Source organism: Tachyglossus aculeatus, chromosome 2, assembly GCF_015852505.1.
Source record: "Tachyglossus aculeatus isolate mTacAcu1 chromosome 2, mTacAcu1.pri, whole genome shotgun sequence".
Taxonomy (NCBI): domain Eukaryota; kingdom Metazoa; phylum Chordata; class Mammalia; order Monotremata; family Tachyglossidae; genus Tachyglossus; species Tachyglossus aculeatus.
In genome coordinates, this window is record NC_052067.1 from 157,314,582 (window position 1) to 157,328,912 (window position 14,331).

Genomic DNA, 14,331 nt, shown 5'->3' on the forward strand with positions numbered 1-14,331 from the left:
TATTCTTCTACTGATAACTAATAAACATTAAAAAAAAAATCAATGTTTTAGGACTAGGTAATCAAACTGACTTTAGTTTGTTTTATTGACCTAGGCCCTGGGGCAGAAACACTCAACACATTGATTCAGCTGTAAAAAAAAAAAGTGAACTTTTTATTTTCTCCTCAGGGATTACACAGAAATTTCTTAAAGGCAGTTGAGCTAATAATTAGTTTTCTAGCCTGTTTTAGAAATAAAAGTTAGGAGGGGAAAGACTGGAGGAATCAATCAGTCAATCAATCGTATTTATTGAGCGCTTACTATGTGCAGAGCACTGTACTAAGCGCTTGGGAAGTACAGAAGGGTTTGCTAGACTTGAGAGGGCAGGGCCCTGGGGGGCGGCAATATTTCCCCCCATATGGAGAAGCAGTGTGGCTCAGTGGAAAGAGCCCGGGCTTTGGAGTCGGAGGTCATGGGTTCAAATCCCGACTCCGCCAACTGTCAGCCAATTGTGCCGACTGACACAGCCAATTGTGATTTCGGACAAGTCGCTTCACTTCTCCAGGCCTCAGTTCCCTCGCCTGTAACAACTTCTCTGGGCCTCAGTTCCCTCATCTGTAAAATGGGGATTAAGACTGTGAGCCCCCCATGGGACAACCTGATCACCCTGTATCCTCCCCAGCGCTTAGGACAGCGCTTTGCACATAGTAAGCGCTTAACAAATGCCAATTATTATTATTATGGGGATGAAGCCTGTGAGTCCCCCGTGGGACAACCTGATTACCTTGTACCCCCACAGCGCTTCAATAGGAAGCACTGAATAAATGCCATTATTATTATAATTATTACTGAATGCAAATATTTTCTGCTATTTTTAATCTGTATTTATTTGATTTTGTTAATATGTTTTGTTTTGTTCCCTGTCTCCCCTTTCTAGACTGTGAGCCCGCTGCTGGGTAGGGACCGTCTCTGTATGTTGCCAACTTGGACTTCCCAAGCGCTTAGTACAGTGCTCTGCACACAGTAAGCGCTCAATAAATCCGAATGAATGAATGAATAATCAAAGTTTCTGAAATAAATTCTCCTCTTAAGAGATTGCCATGTTAACTTGAGAAGCAGCGTGGCTCAGTGGAAGGAGCCCGGGCTTTGGAGTCAGAGGTCATGGGTTCAAATGCCGGCTCTGCCAACTGTCAGTTGTGTGACTTTGGGCATGTCACTTCACTTCTCTGTGCCTCAGTTCCCTCATCTGTAAAATGAGGATGAAGACTGTGAGCCCGCCGTGGGACAACCTGATCACCTTGTAACCTCCCCAGCGCTTAGAACAGTGCTTTGCACATAGTAAGCGCTTAAATACCATTAAAAAAAAACAAACAAAAAAAACCTTATTTTTAAGGTATCAATACCTATTTGGTTATGGTCCCTTTTTTCAGAGAAAAGGGCCAACGGAACTGTAGCAGGTGGACAAGGAAAGCCACCAAATGGGGCGGGAGGGATTTTTCCACCAGTTTCCTGCAGGCAGATCTGGGAGAGGGAGGGTAGATTAGTCTACGACAACCCCTTCACCATGGGGAGATGCCAGGGCTTCATTTAAAAAAAAAAATAAATAATGGAATTTATTAAGCGCTTACTATGTGCCAAGCACTGTTCTAAACGCTGGGGAGGTTACTCAGACACGGACCCTGACCTAGACCGTGAGCCCGCTCTTGGGTACGGACCGCCTCTATATGTTGCCAACTTGGACTTCCCAAGCGCTTAGTACAGTGCTCTGCACACAGTAAGCGCTCAATAAATACGACTGAATGAATTCACTAAGTGCTCTGCACACAGTAAGCGCTCGATTAATGCCACTGATTGATTTCCAGTCACTAAAAGTGCAGAAACAATTCCACCTTGACCTCTCTGTCCGCATCGTCTCGAGGAGCAGAAGCCGTTCAGAGAAGCAGCGTGGCTCAGTGGAAAGAGCCCGGGCTTTGGAGTCAGAGGTCATGGGTTCAAATCCCGGCTCCGCCAATTGGCAGCTGTGGGACTTTGGGCAAATCACTTCACTTCTCTGGGCCTCAGTTCCCTCATCTGTAAAATGGGGATGAAGACCGTGAGCTCCCTGTGGGACAACCTGATCACCTTGTAACCTCCCCAGCGCTTAGAACAATGCTTTGCACATAGTAAGCGCTTAATAAATGCCATTATTATTATTATTATCTCCACTTCCTCCGTCTCCTCCCGCCAAGGCTCACACTACCCCGACCTACCCCAACCAAACATACTAACAAAATACAATAAATAGAATAGATATGTACAAGTAGAATAAATAGAGTAATAAATATGTACAAACATATATACATAGATACAGATGCTGTGGGGAAGGGAAGGAGGTAAGATGGGGGGGGGATGGAGAGGGGGACGAGGGGGAGAGGAAGGAAGGGGCTCAGTCTGGGAAGGCCGAGCTGCTCCACGGTTACAAGAAAACGAGTTGGCACCTACAGGTCTACAGGTCTCAAGTGCGGTCTGTTGGAAAGACCACGAGCCTGTGAGCCACAGGATCTGGGTTCTAATCTTGCCACCTGGGTGACCTTGGGCAAGGCACTTCTCTGGGCCTCCGTTTCCTCATCGTAAAATGGGGATTAAATAATAATAATAATAATGATGGCATTTATTAAGCACTTACTATGTGCAAAGCACTGTTCTAAGAGCTGGGGAGGTTACAAGGTGATCAGGTTGTCCCACGGGGGGCTCACAGTTTTTAATCCTCATTTTGCAGATGAGGGAACTGAGGCCCAGAGAAGTGAAGTGACTTGCCCAAAGTCACACAGCTGACAACTGGCGGAGCCGGGGTTTGAACCCGTGACCTCTGACTCCAAAGCCCGGGATCTTTCCGCTGAGCCATGCTGCTTCTACTGGTTAAATAAAGTTAATTTAAAGTTAATGTTAATTAAATAGTTGTTCTCCCTCCCACCTAGAACCCCATGTGGGACAGAGACTAGACATTCTAGACTGTGAGCCCACTGTTGGGTAGGGACTGCCTCTATATGTTGCCAACTTGTACTTCCCAAGCGCTTACTACAGTGCTCTGCACACAGTAAGCGCTCAATAAATACAATTGATTGATTGATCTACCCCAAAGCTTAGTACAGTGCATGGCACAGAGCACTTATACCAAATTTGTTCTTCGAAAGGCACAACAAGCACTATTTAAAAAATACTTGTAAAGGTATTTTTTTTTTAATGTTATGAAACCATCGAGTCAGAAAATTAGTTCCTTTTCTTTCCAGGAGGTTGGCAACATGGAGAAGGCAGTTATTTTCCTTTATGGTATTTTTTAAGTGATTACTATATTCCAGACACTGTATTAAGTGCCGGGGTAGATACAAGTTAATCAGGTTGGACACAGACCATGTCCCACATGGGGCTCACAGTCTTAATCCCCATTTTCCAGGAACACAACGATACCACCTGTGATCTTTTCCAACATGGTTTTTAGTTTTGTCCTTTTCCAAAAATATTCCTTAAAACTGCATGTCACAGGGTTAACTGAGTGCTCAGAAATACTGCTCACAACAAATGACAACCCCTAGGAGTTTACATTTCAAAGTAACACGCCGCAAACACTATAATCTTGTGTCACAACCATTTTAGGTGAACCTCAAAAATTACTATGTAAGAAAACAATGTAGCTTTATGGACTATTTTGGTTTACCTTTCAAAAAGCACATTCATCTGAAACATTATCTGCAAGTTATTTATTTCGTTCTCACAAAACTTATAAATAGCAAACATTACCTTTATACACACGGCTAGTGCAAATCACTACTCTATTCATTTAATACAGATTTTCCACTTTTGGCATACGATTTGGGGCGCCTCATTAGCAGATCTTGATGACCCTGACTATAGTCTTCAGTAGAAAACGCAAGTTTGCGTACAAAAACTGAGGCCGAGCGCGCTACTAAAAGGCCAAATTAACAACCGTATTTTCTCTTCATCTCCTCAACAGAATTATCCTTCAGTCCCGACTTGTCCATGTGATTCAACAAGACACGTGCAACTGAAAGAGATGGAAAAATGAAGTGAAACTCCTATTTTTGCCTTAATTCTTTTTTATTTTAACTGATAGGGGCCAAGAATACACTATGGACCTAAACGTTGGTCTTAAAGGCTCCATAATGACAATAAAAGTTAAGTAAAATGGAGTCTCCAAATTACCATGAATTTTAGAATAACTGGTTGTGGATTAATGAAACAACAAGTGCACACACAATGTAGACAACTGCCACAAATGGGCCACAAAAGGCGACTTATAGTAGCTTGTTTTCTTTAACAAAACTAAAACAGAGCCAAAGGAACGGGGACGGCTAAGAATCAAATCAGCCGGGGCTCTCTCTCCTGGTACTTACTTTTCTTTTCAGCTTCTGTCATGAACATTACGGCCATATCGAACCTTTTCAGTTCCGATAACCGCTGTAATATTTCAAGGATCAGAGATGGGCTTTCTTTCCTGAAATGATGTGACACAGAAAACAGCTTATTGAGAAAATGCGTCGCTAGTCCTCTTGGGACCCGATTTCTGTTTAGGCAGCAAGATTAAAGGATATTAAAGATAACGCTTCCACTGCCCCGCATGTATTCCCATATTTTCCCACCTGCTCACAGATCTGGGGCACTTATTTTGCCGATGTTAAAGGAGGAGATGCCTAAAGGATGCAATAACAGAAAACCATATTGTGCCCAGGTTTCTTCATTCAAGAAGAAAATATTAAATGCGATGATGCAGCTGATCGTCTCTTACATCACAACAGGATTCCCTAACCCCGGTCCCATTTGCTTTAGAACTGCCCACTTTCGTCGTTTCTGTGTTTTTTTTTTTTTTAATCGGGCTTTCCTTCAGGTTTCTGCTCCCGTTGGCCACAACTGTTCCACATAAAGTCCAACGGGAAAACTTCAAAAACACAAAATAGCTATAAAATGGAGCCACTCAACTTACTCAATGTAGAAGTCATGCAGAATTGCCAGAATCTGGTTGAACAAATCGGGATCTAAGGACCTCTGGAACAACTTGGGATAGAGAGAAGGCTCAATTTGCTAGGAGAGGAAAGAAAATGGAAATTTTATTGATCTTTTGAGTAAAATACATTTTGGGAACATGCACATCAAATTTATGTTATGAGCAACTGTTTAATAAAAAGATGTTTATCATCATCAATCGTATTTATTGAGCGCTTACTATGTGCAGAGCACTGTACTAAGCGCTTGGGAAGTACAAATTGGCAACATATAGAGACAGTCCCTACCCAACAGTGGGCTCTTACGCCTCGGTAATACACTACTTACTTGTCAGGAGGAATAATAATAATAATAATAATAGAATCTAGTATGGGTTTACTCTGTGCCAAACACTGTACTAAGAGAATCATAGATAATTTATTAGCCAACAAAGCACCAGGAAGCACAGAATTCAAATGAGCAAAACATAGCACATTTGGAAAATGCAAAACGCTTCCAAGTGATATAGGAATTGGCCTGATCTATACCAATGGGTGAGTAGCTTTCAGAAGTTACCTATAAATGTGTCTAACTACAAATTTTGTAGCTGGTCATTTGCGACTGAACAGAAAACACGTTCACTCATTCATTCAATCATATTTACTGAGCGCTTGCTGTGCGCAGAGCACTGTACTAAGTAAGCGCTTGGAAAGTACAATTTGGAAACAAATGAAAACAATCCCTACCCAGCAGTGGGCTCATAGTCTAGAAGAGGAAGACTGACAACAAGACAAAACAAGTAGAGGCATCAATAGTGTCGATATAAATAAACAGAACTATAGATATGTCTTTCCAGGGAAGACTGACAAGAAGACAAAACAAGTAGAGGCATCAATAGCATCGATATAAATAAACAGAATTATAGATATGTCTTTCCAAATCAACCAGTGGTATTTATCGAGCGCTCATGAAACAAGGCCAGGCCAAACCATATTAAGAGGCAAGAACAAATTGGCCAATTATTCTCCGGGAGAGTGCCGCACACGGATGAAAAGAGCACGTCGGAACACAAATCGAAGCAATTCTCGGCCTGGTACCGGCACATAAAACGTTCTGCAGAATTCAGCCAGGGATGTAAATCAATCAATCAATCGTATTTATTGAGCGCTTACTGTGTGCAGAGCACTGTACTCAGCGCTTGGGAAGTAGAAGTTAAATATAATAGGCCCACCCCATCCAAGGTCATGACTGAAGCAGGAGGGGAGGGAAGCGGACAAAGAGAGACAAAGGAAACTCTCTAAGTGGGGGAAGTCCCCGCTCAGCTACCCGGGACCTAGCGGATGGAGCCTGAGTCTGGGAGTCTGAAGGACCTGGGTTCTAGACCCAGGTCCACCACGTATCTTGCTGTGTGATCTTGGGCAAGTCACTTCACTTCTCTGTGCTGTAGAAGTAGTGCAGCCCAGCCCGCACCCTCCGCTCCTCCGCCGCTAATCTCCTCACCGTACCTCGTTCTCGCCTGTCCCGCCATCGACCCCCGGCCCACGTCCTCCAGCGGGCCTGGAATGGCCTCCCTCTGCCCATCCGCCAAGCTAACTCTCTTCCTCCCTTCAAGGCCCTGCTGAGAGCTCACCTCCTCCAGGAGGCCTTCCCAGACTGAGCCCCTTCCTTCCTCTCCCCCTCGTCCCCCTCTCCATCCCCCCATCTTACCTCCTTCCCTTCCCCACAGCACCCGTATATATGTTTGTACATATTTATTACTCTATTTATATATTTATTTATTTATTTATTTTACTTGTACATAGCTATTCTATTTATTTTATTTTGTTAGTATGTTTGGTTTTGTTCTCTTTCTCCCCCTTTTAGACTTGTGAGCCCACTGTTGGGTAGGGACTGTCTCTATATGTTGCCAATTTGTACTTCCCAAGCGCTTAGTACAGTGCTCTGCACATAGTAAGTGCTCAATAAATACAATTGATGATGTGCTTCAATCAATCGTATTTGTTGAGCGCTTACTGTGTGCAGAGTTGCCAATTGCCAATATATATGTTGCCAATTTGTACTTCCCAAGCACTTAGTACAGTGCTCTGCACATAGTAAGCGCTCAATAAATACGATTGATTGATTGATTGCAGAGCACTGGACTAAGCGCTTGGGAAGTACAAGTTGGCAACATACAGAGACGGTCCCTACCCACCAGTGGGCTCACAGTCTAGTCAGTTACCTCAACTGTAAAATGGGGATGAATACTAGGAGCCCATGTGGGACAGGGACGGTGTCCGACCTGATTCCTTGTTATCAACCCCATTCATTCATTCATTCAATTGTATTTATTGAGCGCTTACTTTGTGCAGAGCACTGTACTAAGCGCTTGGGAAGTACAAGTTGGCAACATATAGAGGCGGCCCCTACCCAACAGTGGGCTCATTCATTCATTCAATCGTATTTATTGAGCGCTTACTGTGTGCAGAGCACTGTACTAAGCGCTTGGGAAGTACAAGTTGGCAACATATAGAGACGGTCCCTACCCAACAGTGGGCTCATTCATTCATTCAATCGTATTTACTGAGCGCTTACTTTGTGCAGAGCACTGTACTAAGCGCTTCGGAAATACAAGTTGGCAACATATAGCAACGGTCCCTACCCAACAGTGGGCTCATTCATTCATTCATTCATTCAATCGCATTTACTGAGCGCTTACTTCGTGCAGAGCACTGTACTAAGCGCCAAATAAAATAAATCCAATAGATATGTACAAGTAAAAGAAATAGAGTAACAAATATGTACAAACATATATACATATATACAGGTGCTGTGGGGAAGGGAAGGAGGTAAGGCAGGGGGATGGAGAGGGAGAAGTGGAAGAGAGGAAGGAGGGGGCTCAGTCTGGGAAGGCCTCCTGGAGGAGGTGAGCTCTCAGTAGGGCCTACTTATTGAGAGCTTAATGTGCGCAGAGCACCGTACTAAGCGTTTGGGAAGTACAAGTAGAGACGGTCCATATGCAACAAAGGGCTCATAGTCTAGAAGGGGGAGACACACGGCAAAACAAAACACGTGGACAGGTGTGAAGTCGTCAGAATAATACGCTTCAGTTAATACGATTAATTGACTGAGGGGATGAGAGGACTGGGCGGCGTGTACTGAAAGCATCACCTGCCCTCAGAGGACGAACGATGCCTTGGGCGTACGCCACAAGGTGCCATTCAGACGTTCGGCCGTGTCCCTGTGCAGTGGAAAGGCCACAGGGTGGAAAGGAGGCCCGGCCATCGGGAAAGCCGAGTTTTCGGCCCCGCTCTGCCCGCTGGGACCATGTCAACAGAGGCCAACATTCCCGGCTGAGGAATTCTGGAAAACAGCCGGCCGGGCAGTGAGGGCGGCAGAGGATAAGGCGGCCGTACGCCAACCAACCGTCCGCTGGGTCGGCGTATGCTGCCGTTACTGTGGCTGTAAACGGGCCCTGCGCGGATATTTTTTTAAATAATAATAATAATAATAATAATAATGATAGCTTTTATTAAGCGCTTACTATGTGCAAAGCACTGTTCTAAGCGCTGGGGAGGTTACAAGGTGATCAGGTTGCCCCACAGGTGGCTCACAGTCTTAATCCCCATTTTACAGATGAGGTAACTGAGGCCCAGAGAAGTGACTTGCCCAAAGTCACACAGCTGACAATTGGCAGAGCCGGGATTTGAACCCACGACCTCTGACTCCAAAACCCATGCTCTTTTCCACTGAGCCACGCTGCTTCTTTTAAATGTTCTTTTAAATGTTATTCGTTAAGCGCTTATGCTGTGTCGGGCATTTGCTCTAAAGGCTGGTGCGGATACAAGGCTAATCGGGTTGGACAAAGTCCCCGTCCCACGGTTTTATAATCCAGATGAAGTAACCGAGGCGCAGAGAAGTGAAGTGACTTGCCCAACGTCACACAGCAGACAAGGGGTGGAGCCAGGATTAGAACCCACGTCCCCCTGACTCCCGGTTCCGGGCTGTAATCACTAGGACACGCTGCCCAAGTGCTTAGCAGAGTGCTCTTCACACGGTAGGCGCTGAATATGTTGCCAACTTGTACTTCCCAAGCGCTCAATACAGTGCTCTGCACACAGTAAGTGCTCAATAAATACGACTGAATGAATGAATGAATGAATAAATACCATTTACTGACTGACTGGTGAATGAATGAATAAATACCATTTACTGACTGACTGGTGAATGAATGAATAAATACCATTTACTGACTGACTGGTGAATGAATGAATAAATACCATTTATTGACTGACTGGTAAATGATTCCAACCACGAGAAACGCTAATCGCATGGAAAATGACAATGATGATTTTTTTCCCGTTTTTTCCGAGATCAGAATAAGAATGAGCTTAAAGCAGGATCTCAAAATTTAGGTTAGATGTGGGGAACGAATTACGTTCGGCAAAATCAGGGTGAGCTGCACAGTGATTCTCCCTGCTAGAAAAGGGGAAGATCTCCCGCGACGTCGGTACTCTACAGCCGGAGCCCTCACGCTTCCTACAATCGCTCTAGGTAAAAATATATTGAATATAACGATGCTTCTGAAGCAGGCCCTTTTTATTTGCTTTAAGTAGGGGGGGCTTTTCCACGGGGCTTACCTTCAGGTACAGGTACAACATATTTGGGGAACCTTTCAATTTTCTGAAATCAGATTCAAGCTGGAAGGTGTTGGCTGGAACAGCCGGGAGAACAGCCGCAGCGCACGAGTCTGGCGTTTTCTCCGCTTCCCTTGCGTTTTTCCGATGCAAAGACTGGCACGCAGTCAGGACGTGATCTTTCACCTTGGAGTGGGATCTGAAAAATACGGCAGGAATTTCAGTCGGATACTTCGACCGGCAAAGCAAATAACCTCACTGAGGGCAAAGAACGTGCCTACCAACTCCGTTGTTCGTATCTCCCGAGCTCTTAGTACAGTGCCCTGCGCACAGTAAGCGCTCAATAAATACCACTGACTGACACAGAATAAGTAAAACAGGTAAAAACCTTATTTTATTTCAAGAGCGCAAGCACTAATCTGAGCACAATATGAAGAAGAAACACATTAGATAGCTCTCCTACTGTATTTCTGCCTTCTTGATTGTATTTTTACAATGAGAGATGCTTTCAAATGCTCACAATAAAACTTGGAACAAAAACCTAATCTGTGTCAATGACATAATTACGCAGCCACATTAATGGGCTTCTACTTCCCAAATACCTCAGCTTTCTGGAAAAAGAAAAAAAAAATCTGGAAGCGAGAAGCAAAATAGCTTAGGAAGAGCACGAGCTTGCAAGTGCTCTGCACACAGTAAGTGCTCAATAAATACGATTGATGATGATGACGCAAGTCAGAGGGCCTGGGTTCTTACTGCAGCTCCATCGTCGACCGTGTGACCTCAGGCAAGTCACCTACTTTGAAGCCTCAGTTTCCTCATCTGTAAAATGGGAATTCAATAGCTGCTCTTTCTCCTGCTGTGATGTCTATGTGTGCCAGGGGCTCTGCCTGCCCTGTCCGGCGTTTAGTACCAAAATTTGCTAATAGATTAAGTTACTAATATTCCCTTGGCCAACTGCTGTCAGGAAGAAGAGAAACAATGAGCTGAGCGTAATATTCACTCTTACTCTAATCACAGCTAAATAACAGTTAGGCTTTGGGTGCACTACTGAGTAAATCTCAGAGAGTTATCAATTTCAAACTGTCCATTTAATAATTCCCGCCGTTTGAACATATACACACTCACCGCAAGGCTGGGGCGTCACTGATTTCTTCTATCTTTAATACTTTCGCTTTCGGAGTATCACTTCCAGGCGGAAGGTCACCTTGAATCGGCTTGCTTGTCTTTGCCGTGGTTGAGTTCGGTAGCAGGACTGTGGGATTTACAAGATTGGTCTCCAAGGCAGAGCTGGTTGTAGCGGCCGTGGTTGGCAAATCCGCATTTTGCCCACGGCTATCGATTTCTTCAATGGCGAGCGTTTTAAGGGGCTTCTAAAATTGAAGAAGTGAGAGTCCCTGTTTGATCGTGAAACCTGGAAATGACTGTTTCACCAGTGTGACCGGTACGATGAAGCCCTTCAAAGCCCTACTGAGGGCTCACCTCCTCCAGGAGGCCTTCCCAGACTGAGCCCCCTCCTTCAATCAATCAATCAATCGTATTTATTGAGCGCTTACTGTGTGCACAGCACTGGACTAAGCGCTTAGGAAGTACAAGTTGGCAACATATAGAGACGGTCCCTACCCAACAGTGGGCTCACAGTCTTCCTCTCCCCAACCCCAATCCCGCGTCTTACCTCCTTCCCCTCCCCACGGCACACGTATATGTGTTTGTACAGATTTATTACTCTATTTATTTTACCTGTACGTATTTAGTCTATTTATTTTATTTGGTTCCTATGCTTTGTTTTGTCGTCTGTCTCCCCCTTCTAGACCGCGAGCCCGCTGCTGGGTAGGGACCGTCTCTAGACGTTGCCAGCTTGTACTTCCCGAGCGCTCAGTGCAGCGCTCCGCACACAGTAAGCGCTCAATAAATACGATCGAATGAACGAATGAAGCGTCCAAGTGAGTAAGAAGCCATGCTCTTTTCCCTTGGACAAGTTGTCCCCTCTCCCCTGGTGACGGGACGTGGGATGAGAGGGAGGCATACCAGCTACCCTCAATGCCAAAGCGGGGGCAGGGGGAATGTCGAGCCCACGCCTAGGGAGCCCTTCCTCAGCTGCTCTGGGAATCAATCCATCAATCAATAGGATTTATTGAGCGCTTACTGTGTGCAGAGCACTGGACTAAGCACTTGGGAAGTACAAGTTGGCAACATATACAGTCCCTACCCAGCCCCTACAGCCCCCTGTGGGACTCTTCTACCCCGATTATCTTTCATCTACCCCAGCAGTGCTCGGCACAGTGTGAGCAATTAACAAATGCCGTTATTGCTATGATGAGGCACCACACCACTTGATTCAGAAGGACCTGGGTTCTAATCCCTGCTCTGCCAACTGTCCGCTGTATCGCCTTGGGCATCGCTTCACTGGGCCTCGGTTACCTCATCTGTAAAACGGGGATTTAGACTGTGGACCCCATGGGAGACAGGGACTGTGTCCAAACTGATTCTATGGTATCTACCCCAGCACTTAGTACGGTGCTTCGTACATAGTTCGTGTTTTACCAAATGCCACGATTCTCACGGTTACCCTTTATCCGATTTTTCTCCCCTGCCATGAAATCTTATACCACTGGACTCTGTCTTATGTTGTTTTTGTGATTTATATTATTCTATTATTATTCTATTTTGTTCTATTATTATAATTATATTCTTATATTATACTATAACATTATATATATTATTTTAATTATATATTCTATTATTCTAACTTTCCTAATGCATCCCTTGTCAAAACTCTCTTCATCCTATTTTTAGATTGTCTCCCCCTTTTAGACTGTGAGCCCAATGTTGGGTAGGGACTGTCTCTATATGTTGCCAATTTGTACTTCCCAAGCGCTTAGTACAGTGCTCTGCACATAGTAAGCGCTCAATAAATATGACTGATTGATTGATTGATTGATTGTAAGCCCCTGGAGAGCCAAGGACCATTTTCCAGCACTAATACAGTGCTCAACACACAGCAAGTCTTTAATAAATGCTACTAGAAATGATGGCATTTGTTAAGCGCTTACTATGTGCCAAGCACTGTTCTAAGCACTACTACCATCGCTACTAACAACAACAGGGAACAAGACTAGACCGTGAGCCCACTGCTGGGTTGGGTAGGGACTGTCTCTATATGTTGCCGACTTGTACTTCCCAAGCGCTTAGTACAGTGCTCTGCACACAGTAAGCGCTCAATAAATACAACTGAATGAATGAATGAATGAAAGAACATGGCACCTGATTATTTCAGCTTGTACATTATCTAAGAGCGAAAGTACAATAATGAAACAATGTTAAAAGGTTAAAAAACAAACAAACTGGTACTTACAGTCGACCTAAGGTGTGGTGGCTTGTCAATTGGGCTTATTAAAATTCGCTTTTTGGATGATTCAGAACCGCTATTATTCCCTGGCCCCTTTTCAATTAATTCCTTAAAAGGAAAATTTGAAGTTGTGATATCCAAAATAAAACTCTCAAGTAAGCATCACAAGCAACACGACCTCCAGGTTCACGGCTGAGAGATTACAACATTAACAACAAATACGTACCCTGGTAATTTTGGACAATTCGTTTACCGCTTGCCTGTTTCCAGGATCCAGGTTCAAAACTGTCTCAAAATCTGAAAGACATATACCAGAGGCTAATGTCGACCAAAGGCTGGAGATCATCAGTGACAACTTTTTATTTTAAGTACAGGGTACAGAGTGATGGCTAAACTCATTGTGGGACGGGAATGTACCTGTTATACTGCATTCTCCCAAGCGCTTAGTATAGTGCTCTACACACAGTAAGCTCTCAAGAAATGTGACTGACCGACTGCTGCTCGGATCATTTCTCTACAAAAACGTTCAGTCCATGTTCCCTCACTCCTCAAGAACCGCCGGTGGTTGACCATCCACCTCCACCTTAAACAGAAGCACCTCACCATCGGCCTCAAAGCACTCAGTCGCCTTGCCCTCCACCTCTTCCAACCTCACTGCTCTTCTGCAATAATAATAATAATAATAATAATAATAATAATGGCACTTATTAAGCGCTTACTATGTGCAAACACTGTTCTAAGCGCTAGGGAGGTTACAAGGTGATAATAATAATAATAACAATAATAATAATAATAATAATAATGGCATTTATTAAGCGCTTACTATGTGCAAAGCACTGTTCTAAGCGCTAGGGAGGTTACAAGGTGATCAGGTTGTCCCACGGGGGGCTCACAGTCCGGCCTGCACACTTGGCTGTTCTAATGCCAACCTACTCGCCGTTCCTCGATCTCCTCTACTTCATCCCTGATCTCTCACCTGAATCCTGCTTCTGGCTTGGAATGTTCTCTCTCTCGCCATTGTCCTTCCCAAGCGCTTAGTACAGTGCGCTGCGCACAGTAAGTGCTCAATAAATACGACTGATTGATTGATTGACAGAAGACCACTCTCCCCCACTTTAAAGCCTTAATGAAGGCATATCTCCTCCAAGAGGTCTTCTCCAATCACACCCTCATTTCCTCTTCTCCCGCTCCCTTCTGTGTTACCCTTGCCCTCGGACTCACACCTTTCATCCATTTTTCCCCTCAGCCCCACGGCACCTACGTACATATCCCAAGCGCTTAGTCCAGTGCTCTGCACACAGTAAGCGCTCGATAAATACGATTGAATGAATGAATGAATGAATGAACATCCACAATTTATTTGTATTTATAGTGATGTCTGTCTCCCCTTCTAGACTGTAAGCTCGCTGTGGG

At 44.5% G+C, this 14,331-nt stretch overlaps 1 protein-coding gene across 1 annotated transcript in view; it reads right to left on the reverse strand.

Moving 5' to 3' along the window:
- Positions 1-3,699: 3,699 nt before the first annotated feature.
- RPAP3 (RNA polymerase II associated protein 3) overlaps positions 3,700-14,331 on the reverse strand; it is an 82,095-nt gene continuing 71,463 nt past the window's right edge. The window contains exons 11-17 of the mRNA XM_038740966.1: positions 13,145-13,215; positions 12,925-13,026; positions 10,698-10,942; positions 9,576-9,771; positions 4,958-5,055; positions 4,371-4,471; positions 3,700-4,021 (exon numbers count right to left, since the gene is read on the reverse strand). Of these exons, the coding sequence (XP_038596894.1) occupies positions 3,936-4,021; positions 4,371-4,471; positions 4,958-5,055; positions 9,576-9,771; positions 10,698-10,942; positions 12,925-13,026; positions 13,145-13,215 (899 nt within the window). The 3' untranslated portion in view covers positions 3,700-3,935. The remainder of the gene's footprint in view (positions 4,022-4,370; positions 4,472-4,957; positions 5,056-9,575; positions 9,772-10,697; positions 10,943-12,924; positions 13,027-13,144; positions 13,216-14,331) is intronic.